Consider the following 16675-nt stretch of genomic DNA (forward strand, 5'->3'; position numbering starts at 1 on the left):
GATGGAGTGGAGGATGGAGAGCTTCATTTGTTCTGTTAAAATTAGAAATGTTGAAAAGTGTGCATTGTTATCAAGCGTCCCCTGAATCAATCTATCTATCTATATATCTATATAACAGTATATATATATATATATATACTGTTTATAGTCATGGCACAACTGTAGGTGCTGTTGAGAAGGCTGCAGTTTGTGTACAATTCGAACGCGCCCAGCACCAGACCTGAGATCTCATCCATCTCCATCCCATACAAAGCAGCTAATTCTCTGAGGCTTATTAACATTTCGTTAAAAAAGTACTGTGCAACATCGTAAATACTTTTTGAATTACACTTAGACTAATATTGGATTAATTGAACGCCTTGTTAAAGAGCTACTGAGATTTGAAAACCCGAATGTTTTGCCAATGTCCAATATAAAACAAACTACCGTAGTGCTTAACTGTAGTTGCGAAACATTGGGGAGGATGATTGAAGTTTCTATACATATATAGCCTCGGCATTTCTAAATGTCTTTCCTCGCTATCGATAAAGTTGTTAAATCATGTTGATGTAATTAACCTTTTTGGAAGGCACCCCAACATTTCGCCAATGCTATAATCTAGTATAGATACGGCCGGAACCTATCAATTCATCCTTCATTCATAGCTTGATGTCACTGCCTCCATGATGCGCACGCATCACCCTCTCCAACCATTGTTTGTAAACATAGAAACAGTCTATGTACTCCAATCCTTCATTGCCGCTGTATTCACTTACCGCCCTCTGCAGACCAGTCCCGAAACTGCTCCAGGCGGAGCTTCCTTGCAGTCCATTGGAATTCCGTTTTCTTCAGATTGCAGGAGAGAAGCAAGCAGCTCGGAGAACGAGCAGATGTGAGCTGGATTACACAGAGAAGAACCAGCGGCAGTAGAAACGGAAGCCTTTGATTCTACTACTATGTGGCAGCCCGCGACAGAGCGATTGCAGGTATGGTTCGATGAGTTAGTATTCCAGACCAGCACATACCAGACATGTAGTACTGTATTTTGTGGAGGTTTGTATGTCTTTGCGGTGTTTAACGGTGTGAGCACCCATCGTACATATATTTACCTGGTCTGCTTTTTTTGTTCAAACGCAAAACACAAATACTTCCCCGGATTTACTCTGTGTTTAAATCCCATCAATACACAAATTATTGTTTTATTGCATAGTTACAGGGGTGACGATTGGCGATAAGATTTTGGCTGAAATCAACCCCTCTCCCTCTGTCGTTTTGCCTCCCTCCCCCGAATAGCCCCATTACTTCTACGTTGTATCACGTTCACGTTACGCAAGCGATAGGTTACGGTGTATCTGTTTTTCAGACTATTGGATCTCACTGGAATATGGCCTTCTGAGAATTTGATTCATTATTGTGTGACATTCACTTACTGGACTCTACGTCCGTCAACCTGTTTTTTTTGTTTGTTTGAAGAGTTGCGTTTATGCCAGACAGCCTACTTAGAGGATCACCCCTCTCCCCCAACGAGCCCCCCAGTTTAGTGATCACATAGCCCCAGTCAAATTACAACAAAAATAGGTTTGATTAATCACTTAGCATACAGTTCAAGTAATTAACACGAATTGTTCGACCTGTTTGGAACTGGTGTTTTTTTTAATGACATGTATTTTAATCTCCAGGGGCGCGGGCAAGCCGTTAACTGAGGCTGGCTTCACGTCTCCGGTAATGCTGTCCAGATGTCGGTCCGCTGCTTTGCCATATGAATTTGAACAATCCGTTGGTGCGTGCATAGTCGTCAGGAAGATTCAATCTCGTAGTCAATTTGTTTACAGGGTTTTAAGCTAGACTACCTACAGTACCAGTCGAAAGTTTAGACCCACCTATTCATTCAAGGGTATTTCTTTATTTTTATATTTTCCACAGAAAGATAGTAAAGACATCAGAACAGTGAAATTAACCATATGGAACGTAGTAACCAAAAAGTGTTAATTACATCAAAATACATTTGTATTTTAGATTTTTCAAATTATCCACCTTTTGCCTTAATGACAGCTTTGCGCGCTCTTGGCATTCTATCAACCAACTTCATGAGGTAGTCATCCGGAATGATTTTCCAACAATCTTGAAGGAGTATATGCTGCGCACATAACCCCCATATGCTGAGTGCTTGTTGGCTGCTTTGGGATCCAACTCATCCTAAACCCATCTCATAGAGTACTGAGATCAGCACCACATCACAAGCCGGCCAAGCCACATTGTTGGTACCACTAAGGCTGTATTAAACACACCTGGATAGACAATTCAGCACAGGAGAACCAACTTCAGATTTACATCTGAAGTTGGCCCCGAGTAACGGGCCTTAGCTCATTGTTTTGCTGCCCTGTGATCCCTCAGGGGAAAGTGTTGAAATGATGTATGTTTCTGAAGGAGACGCATTTATCACATGATAATGGGGCTGTTCCAGGTCACTGCCTAGCTGGGCCTCTGCAGTAAATTGCTAAATATGGTGTTAATTGTGCTTGATTGCAATGAAGTCCTGAATCATATGAAGATAACCCCCCCCCACCCCCCACCGTGAAAATGAAGATTCTGATGAGAAGGATGCCTTGTTAGAGTCTCACTGTAAAAATGACGGCCATTTCTGATCCTCTCAGCGCCTTGCCACTGTACAGTTGCCATGGTGATGCTCTGCTGCTGCACTGTAACCGTGGCAACGATCAGTGGTTCCAGTCTTTTTGACTTCGGTCGTTCCGTTCTTTATCCACATTCTGGGAACAACCCTGTTCCAGTGGGTTTTCGTCATGTATCCTACACAGATGCTGAGTTTGGCTGTTTTGCTCGTCGTTATCATGCTGTCCTCCTTTCTTCCGTCGCCTCTGTTGCCATGGTAATGTCCAGGTTCTCACTGCATTTTCTCATTGTCCTGTTAGAGCAACAGCAAGCGGTTTTGGACAGTGTTAGAGGAGATGCGTTTTCGGGCCGGCATTAGGAATCTTCTGTAGGCGTTGGATGGTGTGAGGCGTGATGCAAACGGAAACAACTCTGTTTGTGTCAACAAAACCTGGTTCCAATGGCATTTCCTTTTCCATATTGAGACATTGGGCCGATTTTGCCGACACAGATTAAGCCTGGTCCTGTGGAATTTCCGCCAATCTGTGTCCGTGAAACCGGCCCTTTGTGTCTGATATTTAACTTCTGTGTTGCAACACAGGAGGTGTTTACCTCTTCCTCTTCTCTCTCCCATTCCTCACTTACCAATTTGTCTCTGCTAAATTCCTTTTGAAAGCCCCCTCTCTCTCTTTCTATTTTTGGCATCATTCAGAGATTTTCGACTGATTTCAAAATGTGTGCCGTGTTTGCCTGTGCTCAACCAGGCACACACACACACACACACACACATGCATCCACTGCCCTGACAACCATCTCCCAATCCATTCCTCTTACTCAGCACCACTCTCTGCCTCCAGTGTCATCATAGTTGCCATTTTGCACACGGGCACAATTTCAGTTTCCTATGTGAAACTGGCTGCGCGGGCAGCAGGTCTCGTCCGGACATGTGTTTAGCCTTCTGACATGTAAGGGGTCACTCACGGACAGCAGGACCACTTGGTCCGTCCATTGAACTGTCTGTCGATACTGTGTTCAGGGCCTGGTTGGTCAAGCGTCTGCTCTGGTGGAAGGAGGAACCCTGACTAAAACAAGTGTCCTTATTTGGATTCAACTATGCAGGTCTATTTTCCATGCTCAAAGGATCACCCAGTTTTAGCCTGAAGGCCTTGGTCTCTTTTGAAGCCAAACGCAAAGGTATTGTCAGTTCACAACATTGCATTTTTGTACCGTACATATGCATATATATGTATATACAGTGGGGCAAAAAAGTATTTAGTCAGCCACCAATTGTGCAAGTTCTCCCACTTAAAAAGATGAGAGAGGCCTGTAATTTTCATCATAGGTACACTTCAACTATGAGAGACAAAATGAGGAGAAAAAATCCAAAAAATCACATTGTAGGATTTTTTATGAATTCATTTGTAAATTCCTCTGTAAAATAAGTATTTGGTCACCTACAAACAAGCAAGATTTCTGGCTCTCACAGACCTGTAACTTCTTCTTGAAGAGGCTCCTCTGTCCTCCACTCGTTACCTGTATTAATGGCACCTGTTTGAACTTGTTATCAGTATAAAAGACACCTGTCCACAACCTCAAACAGTCACACTCCAAACTCCACTATTGCCAAGACCAAAGAGCTGTCAAAGGACACCAGAAACAAAATTGTAGACCTGCACCAGGCTGGGAAGATTGAATCTGCAATAGGTAAGCAGCCTGGTGTGAAGAAATCAACTGTGGGAGCAATTATAAGAAAATGGAAGAAATACTGATAATCTCCCTCGATCCGGGGCTCCACGCAAGATCTCACCCCGTGGGGTCAAAATAATCACAAGAACGGTGAACAAAAATCCCAGAACCACACGGGGGACCTAGTGAATGACCTGCATAGAGCTGGGACCAAAGTAACAAAGGCTATCATCAGTAACACATTACGCCGCCAGGGACTCAAATCCTGCAGTGCCAGATGTGTCCCCCTGCTTAAGCCAGTACATGTCCAGGCCCGTCTAAGGTTTGCTAGAGAGCATTTGGATGGTCCAGAAGAGGATTGGGAGAATGTCATATGGTCAGATGAAACCAAAATATAACTTTTTGGTAAAAACTCAACTCGTCATGTTTGGAGGAGAAAGAATGCTGAGTTGCATCCAAAGAACACCATACCTACTGTGAAGCATGGGGGTGGAAACATCATGCTTTGGGGCTGTTTTTCTGCAAAGGGACCTGGACGACTGATCCGTGTAAAGGAAAGAATGAATGGGGCTATGTATTGTGAGATTTTGAATAAAAACCTCCTTCCATCAGCAACGGCATTGAAGATGAAACGTGGCTGGGTCTTTCAGCATGACAGTGATCCCAAACACACCGCCTGGGGCAACGAAGGAGTGGCTTCGTAAGAAGCATTTCAAGGTCCTGGAGTGGCCTAGCCAGTCACCAGATCTCAACCCCATAGAAAATCTTTGGAAGGAGTTGAAAGTCCGTGTTGCCCAGCGACAGCCCCAAAACATCACTGCTCTAGAGGAGATCTCACATGGAGGAATGGGCCAAAATACCAGCAACAGTGTGTGAAAACCTTGTGAAGACTTACAGAAAACGTTTGACCTCTGTTATTGCCAACAAAGTGTATATAACAAAGTATTTAGATTAACTTTTGTTATTGACCAAATACTTATTTTCCACCTTAACTTACCAATAAATTCATAGAAAAATCCTACAATGTGATTTTCTGGATTTCTTCTCTCATTTGGTCCCTCAGTTGAAGTGTACCTATGATGAAAATTACAGGCCTCTCTCATCTTTTTAAGTGGGAGGACTTGCACAATTGGTGGCTGACTACATACTTTTTTGCCCCACTGTAAGTTAAAGGGTTGTTACCCAAATTACTGCACAACACTACCATTGCTCATTTCACTCAGCTGATGTCTTCAGTAGTTTGGAAGGTGTGTTTGTATTGAATTGAACAATGTGGATTAAGCCTGTGCATTGTGCCTCTGAGTCAGGGTTAATATGTTGTTTTGTACTCCAGTGTTGTATATGTGGGGGCAGCTTAACTGTGGTCACTTACCTCCCATGCAGCCAACCAATCAGGACGCAGGACCTCCCACGTCCTCTCCGGATTTAGCCTTTTCCAGCAATTGTGAAACACTGTGGTTCCACTGTTAAAGTGGTCCAGGATCAGAGACGAAGACGATGAGAGGCAGGGTGTTACGGCTGGCTCGTAACACGCTGGGGGGGGGGGGGGGGGGGAGAGAAAGAGGGGTCCAACTTGTGGTTTGGGAGCCAACCACCGGATGGGTGGGGGTAGCTTCCTAACTCCTGTCCTCAGCCAGTCCAGCTGTGTTGGTAATGCCTTGGTCAGACCGCAGATAGTGCGTGCGTGTGTTTTTGTGTAATTGTGTGTGTGTGTGTGTGTGTGTGTGTGTCGGAATGAGTTCAGGGCCAAGGCTGATGTTGGTTTATGTGAGCGTCTGGCCGGCTAGCTTGCCAGACAGTGAGAGGAATGGTCTGATAAGTCTGAGACCAGGCTGAGATGGCCCGCTGTCTCGACTCGACGCCAACACACACCTGACGCCAACACACACCTGACACCAACACACGCCGACCAGCCAGCCCAGCCTAGCTCTCAAACATCTGTTAGTGTGCTCCACTCGGCTCTTTCATCTTCGGACTGGGTGTGTTCATGCGCCTATCTCCATGTGTCTAGTGTTCAGTTCCACTGGGGCGCTGTTGGTGGTCATTACGGACTACCTGTTTGGTGGGCAGTCTGTACTGTCCCTCAGTTTGAAACTGACCTGAGAGCCTTTATACTACAGCAGGAATGGCCCCCGAGGGCTAAAAAGTCCCTGTTACGCGTTAAACTGGCCATCACGCGGTCTACACATGGACACCCATGTTTATGCATGCATGTTTGCACTTACAGCCAAATTCAGGGTCCACACACGCACACACGTAAACACTGTTTGGCCAGTTTGTCAGATTGACCCAAAAAAAAATGGAACGTTTTTATTTTTTTTGACATTGTGTGGGAGTGACTATTTTCACTTTTGTACTTATCTGTAGCATAGAATCTCCATCCTCTTGCAACAGAAGTGTCTCTCCCATTAAATAACACTCAGTCAGAAGTTGGGAAATGTCTCTGGCCTTGCTACTGCGTGAAATGTGTACCAGCATTTACAAAGAATATCTTTAGTGGTACCGCAGAATGTGGTGTGCCTTTTGAAAACACGTTGCTTAAGAGTATGAAGTCTATCTAAAGATGGAAGTGTTTGGAGGGAGAGAGAGAGAGAGATGGAGGGAGGTGAAGGAGGTGAAGGAGGATGAGGGAGGTGTGGAGGGAGGTAGAATGGGACAGTAGAGACAACAAGATGAAGACGCCAGATGAAGACACCAGATGAAGACACTTAATTCTTAAATAGTTTAAACGGCCTATATTCACCATTAGGTGGTAAAAGCCCTACATTGCCTTCAGAAGGTATATAACCCCTTCACCTTCTCCACATTTTGTTGTGTTAGAGACTTCATTTGTAATTGATTACATAGATTATTATTTTTTACATCAATCTATATACAATACAGTAATGACAAAGTGAAAACAACTGTTTAGAAATTTGTGGCAATTTATAGAAAATAAAAAACAGAAACATCTCAGACCCACGTATTCACGTGCCTTGCCATGCCGCTCCAAATTCAGCTTGTATGCAACCTGTGCATTTCTCTACAACTTTCTTGTCCTTGAAAATCCACCTGTAGCAAAATCTGTTGATTTGATATGATTTTTAAAGGCTAACACCTGCCCTTATTCCACATTTCACATTACATCTCAGAACAGCCACTGAGACCAAAGAACTCTCCTTACATCTCTGAGATTTGTATCAGTAGTTTAAGATCTTGAACAATCAATGCCAAATGTTGAGTTTGGTGAAGATTGGCAATTGGGTATGATAGGAGTAGAAATGTAGCTTTTTCATGAAGTCGAAATGATGGAAAACCCATGGTCGATTTAATGATTTCCAGTGGCAAATATAAATTTGAAAAGAGTTGGACCTACCTACCAACCAAATTTCATGACTCTAGGTCAAACGGGATAAGAAATAAGGACTTTCTAGGTTTGCTTGTTCAATAGTGAGACACAGTTGCTTGTCTTGACAATGAATTGTGCAAGGCCTAGCCATAATCTGCTTTTCTCAGGTTTAGGACATTTCAATGACCCATACAAAATACACGTTAGCATCCAGCTACGGATACATCTTTGTTGGTACAATAACAGTCTGTAGCCCACATGTGTCACACAGCCTTTAATCATGGGTTGAAGATTCAACATTCTCTAATATTTTCTGAGATACTCTGAGATAGTTTGCAGTGATGAGCATTATTTCTTCCAGAGTGATAGCACTTGATGCTTTCTTTCACACTATGCAATCTCTTCAGCATGATAGGCCAGTTGCCAGAAGTTGCAAAAATCAGTTTAATTCTGTATGCCGTAATTTGGTGCTGATACTGTATGTTGTTCGTGACTGGGTGCTTGCACTTAAATAGCATCTCAAATGGCGATGCTGATGCCAGTGTAGACTAATCCCTGGTGTTACTCCAGAGTCCAGACAATACAATGTTGGCAATTCCTCGGATCCGGAACTCCAGACCTCCTTCTCAACTCCTAAAACAGTACACCTCTGTCAGGGAATCAAATATTCTTTCAGTCTTCTTAAAATTCAGAAATAGAATCAATAGTAGTCGTAACGTGACAAGTCCACGTTTTATCCTGAGGAATAGGATTATTTTATTTAAATACATTGAAAATATTATGAATAGTTCCAGTGTTATTCCGTGCGGTGCCTGTGAGCCCCCCCCTTCCTCGAACCCTAGTGGGGGTCAGTCTCCACCCTCTGGGCCGACCGCAGGAATGTGGAACACTGTCAGGAAGCCATAAAGAGCTGACGCAGAGGTCAGCGAGCGTTTACACACATGTGGCTTGAGCTTGAAAACTGCACCTCCTCTCCTCATGCATTTTCTTCACCCTCATCTTCATCCAGCCCTTTTCTTCTTTTCTCTCCTCTGCCACAGGTGGAGTTTGGTTGTGATAATCGAAAACGTGATGTTCAAAGGGTCCCCCCTAACAGCAGACAAGCATTTTGTGGCAGCCACTTTCTGGGAGTGTGTGGTGGTGGCGGTAGAGTAGTGGATGTGTGTGCTTCATGGGATGGGAGGAGTGATGTGTGTTCAGGTGGTCATGTAAAATGGAGGGTTGTAACTAGCGCCAATGCAGGTTTAGTGTTAGATGGACAGTCAGTCACAGTGGTTCTACTCTGGCTTGTGACAGTCCCTCCTCCCCTGCTCTTCGTCTAAACCACGAAGAGCAAATGCGGGATCTACCTCTCTTTATCTCTGTCTCTTTCTTGGTTCCCCCCCGTCGGTCCATCTCTTGGTCTCCTTCTCTCTGCACGTGTGGGGTGTCAGAGCAGGAGGTGGGGGGCTTTGCTGTCTCGTCACACACTAGAACCTTGGGTTTTGTAGGGCTGACCAGAACCACATGTTGGCTCTGGACTTTGTCCCGCTGTGGCAGGAATTGTGGAATTTCTGGGTTTCCTTTAAATAGCAGAGACGAAAACAAGCAAGAGAATGGAATCGTGACTCCCAGCGCCTCAGCTGAATGAGAAGTAATTGGAATGTGGGAATTAAAATGTGATCAATGAATCAAACATTCTGTATGTATCTATGATGTATCAATCAAGCATGTTAATTGGAAATTCAACTGTTTTCAACTTGATGTCAGATGGTTCCTCTCAATGTTGTCTGTGGGCCAAGAGACACTGGTATCCATGGTTCTGTTTTTCTACAAACAGCCATTGCAATTTTAATCTAAATGTAGCCAATGTAAGTAATTAATCTAAATTAAATCAATGGAAGAAATGGGCATTTGAGTCCTGCTAAATCCCAAATAAACCCTTTCCCCTCGGCTCTCTGATCAAGGGGTGTTGTGGCTCATTTACACTGTCCAATGACATTTACAGCAAGTGTGCTTTAAATGCAACACCACTGAAATTTCATAACAAAAAATGTGTCACAAAATAATGAATCAGCATTCCAAATTATAAGTACCCCTAAAATAAATGCTTAATTTGGCTGAAGTTTATTTCTTTGTAAATATCATGCTTATTTTATTAAGAAACATCTGAACATGTATTGCATTATTTACCTCACAAGTTTCTCCAAAAGTTGATGGGTTTATTGATCCACTCACTTCTCTGAGGAAATCACCATCTGTGTTTTGTCAGCAATATGTGAGAATGGAGGTCACTCCCAGCATTTGGGAGGGGGCTGTTTTGGGATTCACAGTATGTACATTTTTGAATAACCCAAAATAAATATGGATTATTCTAAAGAGAGAATCAATGTGATTGGTTGACTCAGTTAAGAGGGCGGAGCTTGTGTCCCCAACTCTGAAGTAATTTAATTTTAATGTATATTTAAAATCGTTATGGTAAGGTTAAGGTTAGTTAAGGATTACGCTTAGAGTTTGGGGTAGGGACAAGCCCCACATCCTCTCAGAGGATTAAGCCTGTTTGACATGTAAGCTTTGCCCTCACCACAGAGTCAATCAATCACATACATTTCTTCCTTCAAGGTTGACTTGCTTGGAAAACATGTTTAAGGAGTACTTACACGTACTAATGTAATACAAAGTTGAAAAAAACTGTTCTCTTTCAAATAGTTACAACAAATTGTATTCCCTATAGGCTAGTTCTGTTCTGTTAACCTGTTACAGGCCCTAGGGTCTGTCAGGGGCATGTTAGTGTGTGCTTTTGGTTTGTAATCAAGAACGTTGATCAACGAGATATACGATCACCTGGATGATTAGACGGATAAACAGGTGACTGCATTGACGGACGTCTTGATTGATTTCTTGATTAGTGGATTGACTGACCGTGTCGTTATCTCCCTCAGCACTTTCAGACGATGCTGAAGACCAAGCTGAATGTGCTGACACTGAGGAAGGAGCCGCTGCCCACAGTGTTCTTCCATGAGCCGGAGGCCATCGAGCTGTGCTCCACCACGCCACTCATGAAGAAAAGCTCTCACAATGGCTACAAGGTGCACACACTTGCACACAACTTTTAAGCTCTGTTCCTATTCGATATCCCTTTGTCCCTAACCCTTAACCGAATTTGTACCTTTATCCTAGGACTTCTCTGTGTAGCACACAATCCCTGTATCCCTGTGGTGGGAACATACTTTAAATTCAATACATCTTTTATTGTGTTATTTATCCATTGCCAGCTTTGACATTACTTCGATTATTTTTTTTTCTGGCAGAGTCATCCCTCAGAGTCCCTCTTAAACCCAACCTTGCCTTTTGCCTAAACCCATAACGTTAAATCTATCCTAATTCTAACCCTAAACACAATTGTAACTTTTTCTCTAAATCTAAACCCTTCATTGAAATGATCACTTTCCCTTATGGGGACTTCTGAATGCCAGGTTGAATTTTTCTTGTTTTCATTGCAGGGCTTTTTGTTTTGGTATACCACTAGTATAGTATATAACTAGTATATATCACTAGTAAAGTTAAACTTGTTAAAGTTAATCTTTAAATGTGTAAATGTGGGAACATTATTCATATTTAAAACCCTATTTTCTCTAGTCTTAACCATAACCCCCAAAAACGAGCATAAATCCTAAACCTAACCCTTAATTATAACCTAACTCCAATTGTAACATACAATCACAACACACAAAACACAGAGGGCAAAATAAAACTACATTTTTCACATGGTACAATAAGGCCTCGTTCTACAGCATTGGAGATGCCAGTTATAATTTCTGCAAATAACAGGTCACATGGGTAGCACGTTCTAAGAGACGTGCACACAAAGGTCATGACCGACAGAGTAGACAATATTTTAGCGCATAGATGCTGATTTCTGTTATGGACACGACTTGTTCCAAAACATCTGCCAAAATTGTCCTCCTGAAATCCAACTTTTACAAGCCGCTAGCAGGAAAACAGAGGGAACAGTGAGGCTGAGCACAGCCATTCGGCTGAGGCTCCACCCCAAACGGCGCCCTTTTCCTTTCATCAAGCATTACTTTTGACCAGAGCCATATTGGCTTGTCGAACTGCTACGCTAGTGAATAGGGTGCCATGTAGGGTGCATAGACGTTGCGGTCTCCAGCTTGTGCTCTGTGCCAGGTTAGCATAGTGCTAGGGGTTTGTGCATGGCTGTGTTTTTCTCATACTTTTGTGCTTTGCTGATCTGTCAGGTTGAAGCTGGTTTGTTGGAGCTTCTTAGTGCACTCTCTGTGCAGTGTAAACCAGCAGTGTCTCAATCTGCCCTCAGTCTCTGGTACACACACACACACACACACAGTCCCCCCTCCTTTTTCCTTTCGCCTCCAACGTTGCTCCTTTCAAGGTAGCTGTGAGTGACCTCAGCCTCGTTGCCATGGATACCACTACATCTATTTATCTGCGAATGCCAGCCGAGAGGGAAGGTTTCTTACCCTGGCAGTATGCTTTTTCAGGCCGTTCAGTTTTGCAGAAAGTTTAGGAGAGAATAGATGATTTCAACAGCTTTTTAGAGGGGTGTTTTCGTATATCCTAGCAGACCTTTAAGAGGTGTACTGTATGTGGGTGTTTGTTTGTGTGTATAATCTTGTGCGTGCACGGCTGTTCAGTATGACAATTTCACTCCCAAAGCTGTGCCGCTGTTAAATTGTACGCTGCGCAACTGAAATGAAACACACACCATAGAAACTAAGCTCTCGTTGAATGACAAGGTCTGTAGTATTTGCATGTTCTGAAACAAAATCTCTTAATTCTTTGAAGTATCAGACACTGCAGGCTTCTAGCTAATATCTAGTCAATGCATCATTGAAATGATCCCAGCACTGTTTCGCCACTATTGGTTTTATTGCAAATCCTAACACAATACATTTTATTTTCAGCAAGTTGTTCATGCTTCCTGGCTATGTTTTAAAAGTTTAAAGGTTAATTTGTCAAATGCATCGAACAACACAGCATCATCCTGCACAATGAAATTCTTGTGACATGGCACCCAACCTCTACGTAATGGCAGTGAAGAAGAAGAGTATACAAGCAAAAGAAATGCCAGACAGAAAATTATTACAAAATAATGCAACAATATATATAGCTGTGTACACTAGCAGCGATTTAATAAAAGAGTACTGTAAACTAGCAGCAATATTGGTAGTAGTATTGAATATTATAGATATGGCAGTAATATACCTAAAATGTAAACTAGCATCAATTGTGAAAGAGTAGGATGGGGAGTATGAACAGTATGGTAGAAGCATTGAGTATTATAGATTTATATGAGTGTAATATGCTTATGAATGGTACGTGCAAAGGAATATTCTAATGTACCTGAAAGTACCGGAAAGGACATCAGTGCATCTGGAAAGTCTGTGTGTGATCAGTATGATCCTGGATCAGTGTTAATGGTTGAGGAGCCTTATGGCCTGAGTCTGGACGTGTTTGCTCCGATGCTCCGGTAGCGTCTACCAGACGGCAGCAGTGTGAACAGGCCATAGCCTCTGTGGCTGTGGTCTTTGACGATGTTCTGTGCTGATGTCTGAGAGGATGCTTTCAATGGTGCAGCTGTAGAAGTCGTTGAGAGTTTTTACCGACATGCCAAATTTCTTGAGTCTCCTCAGGAAGTATAGTCGTTTTCTTGAGTCTAATCAGGAAGTATAGTCGTTTTCTTGAGTCTAATCAGGAAGTATAGTCGTTTTCTTGAGTCTAATCAGGAAGTATAGTCGTTTTCTTGAGTCTAATCAGGAAGTATAGTCGTTTTCTTGAGTCTAATCAGGAAGTATAGTCGTTTTTGGGCAGTTTTCCCTGCTGAGTTTGCTTGTCTGCACCAATTGAGGTCATCTTTGATGAACACACCAAAACACTTGAATTCGATGTGTATGGGGGTGTGCCTTGGGCATGACCACTGTTGCTTCCTGAAGTCCACGATCATCTCTTTAGTCTTGCAGACGTTGACAGAGAGGTTGTTGTCCTTGCACCATGTAGCCAGGTTCAATACCTCCTCTCTGTAAGCGGTCTCTCTGTAAACGTCAACTGATTGGGGCTTTTGGGCTTTCCTGTGCGCAATCCATAAACATTACCTCCATAAATATTACCTCCATAAACATTACCTCCATAAACATTACCTCCATAAACATTACCTCCATGCAGCTATTGTATGGTACCTACTACACAGAAAAGAGTACACCCTGGACATTCTTTTTAATATTTTGTTTACACATTTCAACACATGAATATCGTAGTTCGATTCCAACCACATTCATTGGTAAAGGTAACCCAATTTAGCAAGGCAAACAAAAAAGAAACCATTTATGCAATTAAAATCAAGATACATTTTCAAAGTGCATAAAAAGTACGCTAAAACTGAAAGAACATGAATTCTGCAGCAGGACATTGATCCAAAACACACAAGCCAAGCTGCAACTGAATGGCTGAAAAAGAAAAGAAAGGAGGGTTACTGAATGTTGAAGTTGAAGATCTTAGTCCTATTGAAATGTTATTGGAGTATCTAAAGTGGGCCATGCATGCAAGAAAGCCCATGAACACAGACGGAGCAACCCTGTAGAGTGGGCAAAAATTCCTCAGAGGAGTTAAGAATGTGCCTAAGTGAAAGCCAAATAAAAGACTATAGCGACATTACATTATTTTTTTAAGTAGCTCTGACTCCCAAAAAGGTTGAAAACCCCTAAGTTTTCATCTCTCTGTTGTTGTCCATAATTGTTGTGGTTAATTGTCAGCATTAGAGAAAATTAAAACCCAACATCAACAATTTCATTGCACTCCTAAATGTATTTATATAAATTCCATGCTGACATTTTATAACTTTGTGTGCTATTGTGCATGATGATCTGGGCACTTCAGTCCTGAGCAATGTTCTGTTCAGTTACCAACATCAAATACAGTTTTCTTCAACATTAAATGCATTATGTGCTGATGTCAAATCATTTTTTAAAGGTTGTTTAATCCCATATTATACTCATAGGGCCCTTTCTTCTTAGTGTCTCCTCCTGTCCTCCCTAATCACTGTCTCTCCTCCCTAACCACTGTCTCTCCTCCCTAACCACTGTCTCTCCTCCCTAACCACTGTCTCTCCTCCCTAACCACTGTCTCTCCTCCCTAACCACTGTCTCTCCTCCCTAATCACTGCCTGTCCTCCCTAACCACTGTCTCTCCTCCCTGACCACTGTCTCTCCTCCCTAACCACTGTCTCTCCTCCCTGACCACTGTCTCTCCTCCCTGACCACTGTCTCTCCTCCCTAACCACTGTCTCTCCTCCCTAACCACTGTCTCTCCTCCCTAATCACTGTCTCTCCTCCCTAACCACTGTCTCTCCTCCCTAATCACTGTCTCTCCTCCCTAACCACTGTCTCTCCTCCCTAACCACTGTCTCTCCTCCCTAATCACTGCCTGTCCTCCCTGACCACTGTCTCTCCTCCCTGACCACTGTCTCTCCTCCCTGACCACTGTCTCTCCTCCCTGACCACTGTCTCTCCTCCCTAACCACTGTCTCTCCTCCCTGACCACTGTCTCTCCTCCCTAACCACTGTCTCTCCTCCCTGACCACTGTCTCTCATCCCTAACCACTGTCTCCCCATCAGCCATCACCTGTCTCTCCTCCCTAACCACTGTCTCTCCTCCCTAACCACTGTCTCTCCTCCCTAACCACTGTCTCTCCTCCCTAACCACTGTCTCTCCTCCCTGACCACTGTCTCTCCTCCCTGACCACTGTCTCTCCTCCCTAACCACTGTCTCTCCTCCCTAACCACTGTCTCTCCTCCCTAACCACTGTCTCTCCTCCCTGACCACTGTCTCTCCTCCCTAATCACTGCCTGTCCTCCCTAACCACTGTCTCTCCTCCCTGACCACTGTCTCTCCTCCCTGACCACTGTCTCTCCTCCCTGACCACTGTCTCTCCTCCCTAATCACTGTCTCTCCTCCCTAACCACTGTCTCTCCTCCCTAACCACTGTCTCTCCTCCCTAACCACTGTCTCTCCTCCCTGACCACTGTCTCTCCTCCCTAACCACTGTCTCTCCTCCCTGACCACTGTCTCTCCTCCCTAACCACTGTCTCCCCATCAGCCATCACCTGTCTCTCCTCCCTGACAACTGTCTCTCCTCCCTGACCACTGTCTCTCCTCCCTGACCACTGTCTCTCCTCCCTAACCACTGTCTCTCCTCCCTAACCACTGTCTCTCCTCCCTGACCACTCTCTCCTCCCTTAGCCATTATCTGTGCGTTGAATGCTGAAACAACACATAATAGACCACTCAATAAGAGCCCAATAATGTTTTTTTCCCACCATTTTCCAGACTTTATTGTTTTGCATGTCTGCTAGTCTTTGAAATATTGTTTTGCAAGTAAGCATTTTGTGCCAATGGGAGATATGATGAAATGCTTACATTTAAAATCAAAATAATACAACAAACATAGGTCTATGGTCGAACCTCTGCCACTTTCTTATTGCCTGCAGTAAACTGACACAATTCTGCCATACACAACAGGAATGACTGCAAAGCACATCTGCCAACAGGCCAGAAGCTTATGTCAGTGAATATTTGACAGTATGTTTAAGCAGGCTACAGTACTGCTGTGGTCTAGGAGCAAGATAACAAGGCTTATTTACTCTCTGGGCCAATAACAAGGAATAAAATATAAAACTACAATCCAGGGCACACAGCTATTCAGTGTGAAATGAATCCAAGCGTTAAGTAAAGAGGCCCCTGCTGTCCGCAGCCAGCCAGCCAGCCAGCCATCCAGCCAGCCAGCCAGCCAGCCATCCAGTCATCCAGCCAGCCAGCCATCCAGCCAGCCAGCCATCCAGCCAGCCAGCCAGCCATCCAGTCTGTGTGTGTGACTGTTGGTCTACCAGCGGGTTACTGGTCCTCTCCTTCTCTACCCTCTTCTATATCTGTGCTCTGTTTATTTTGACATGGCATGGATGGAGAAACAGTGAATAGCTGAATTTCACAACTATACCAGCACCCTCCCCCCCCCACTCCACCTGGTCCACTGCTGTCCCCCTGCCAAACATTGGCTGTTGG

At 43.7% G+C, this 16675-nt stretch overlaps 1 protein-coding gene across 1 annotated transcript in view; it reads left to right on the forward strand.

Moving 5' to 3' along the window:
- Window positions 1-751: 751 nt before the first annotated feature.
- The window catches only part of pid1 (phosphotyrosine interaction domain containing 1), a 31358-nt gene continuing 15434 nt past the window's right edge, over window positions 752-16675 (forward strand). The window contains exons 1-2 of the mRNA XM_010873424.5: window positions 752-965; window positions 10525-10671. Of these exons, the coding sequence (XP_010871726.1) occupies window positions 936-965; window positions 10525-10671 (177 nt within the window). The 5' untranslated portion in view covers window positions 752-935. The remainder of the gene's footprint in view (window positions 966-10524; window positions 10672-16675) is intronic.

This window comes from Esox lucius, chromosome 1, assembly GCF_011004845.1.
Source record: "Esox lucius isolate fEsoLuc1 chromosome 1, fEsoLuc1.pri, whole genome shotgun sequence".
NCBI classification, from domain to species: domain Eukaryota; kingdom Metazoa; phylum Chordata; class Actinopteri; order Esociformes; family Esocidae; genus Esox; species Esox lucius.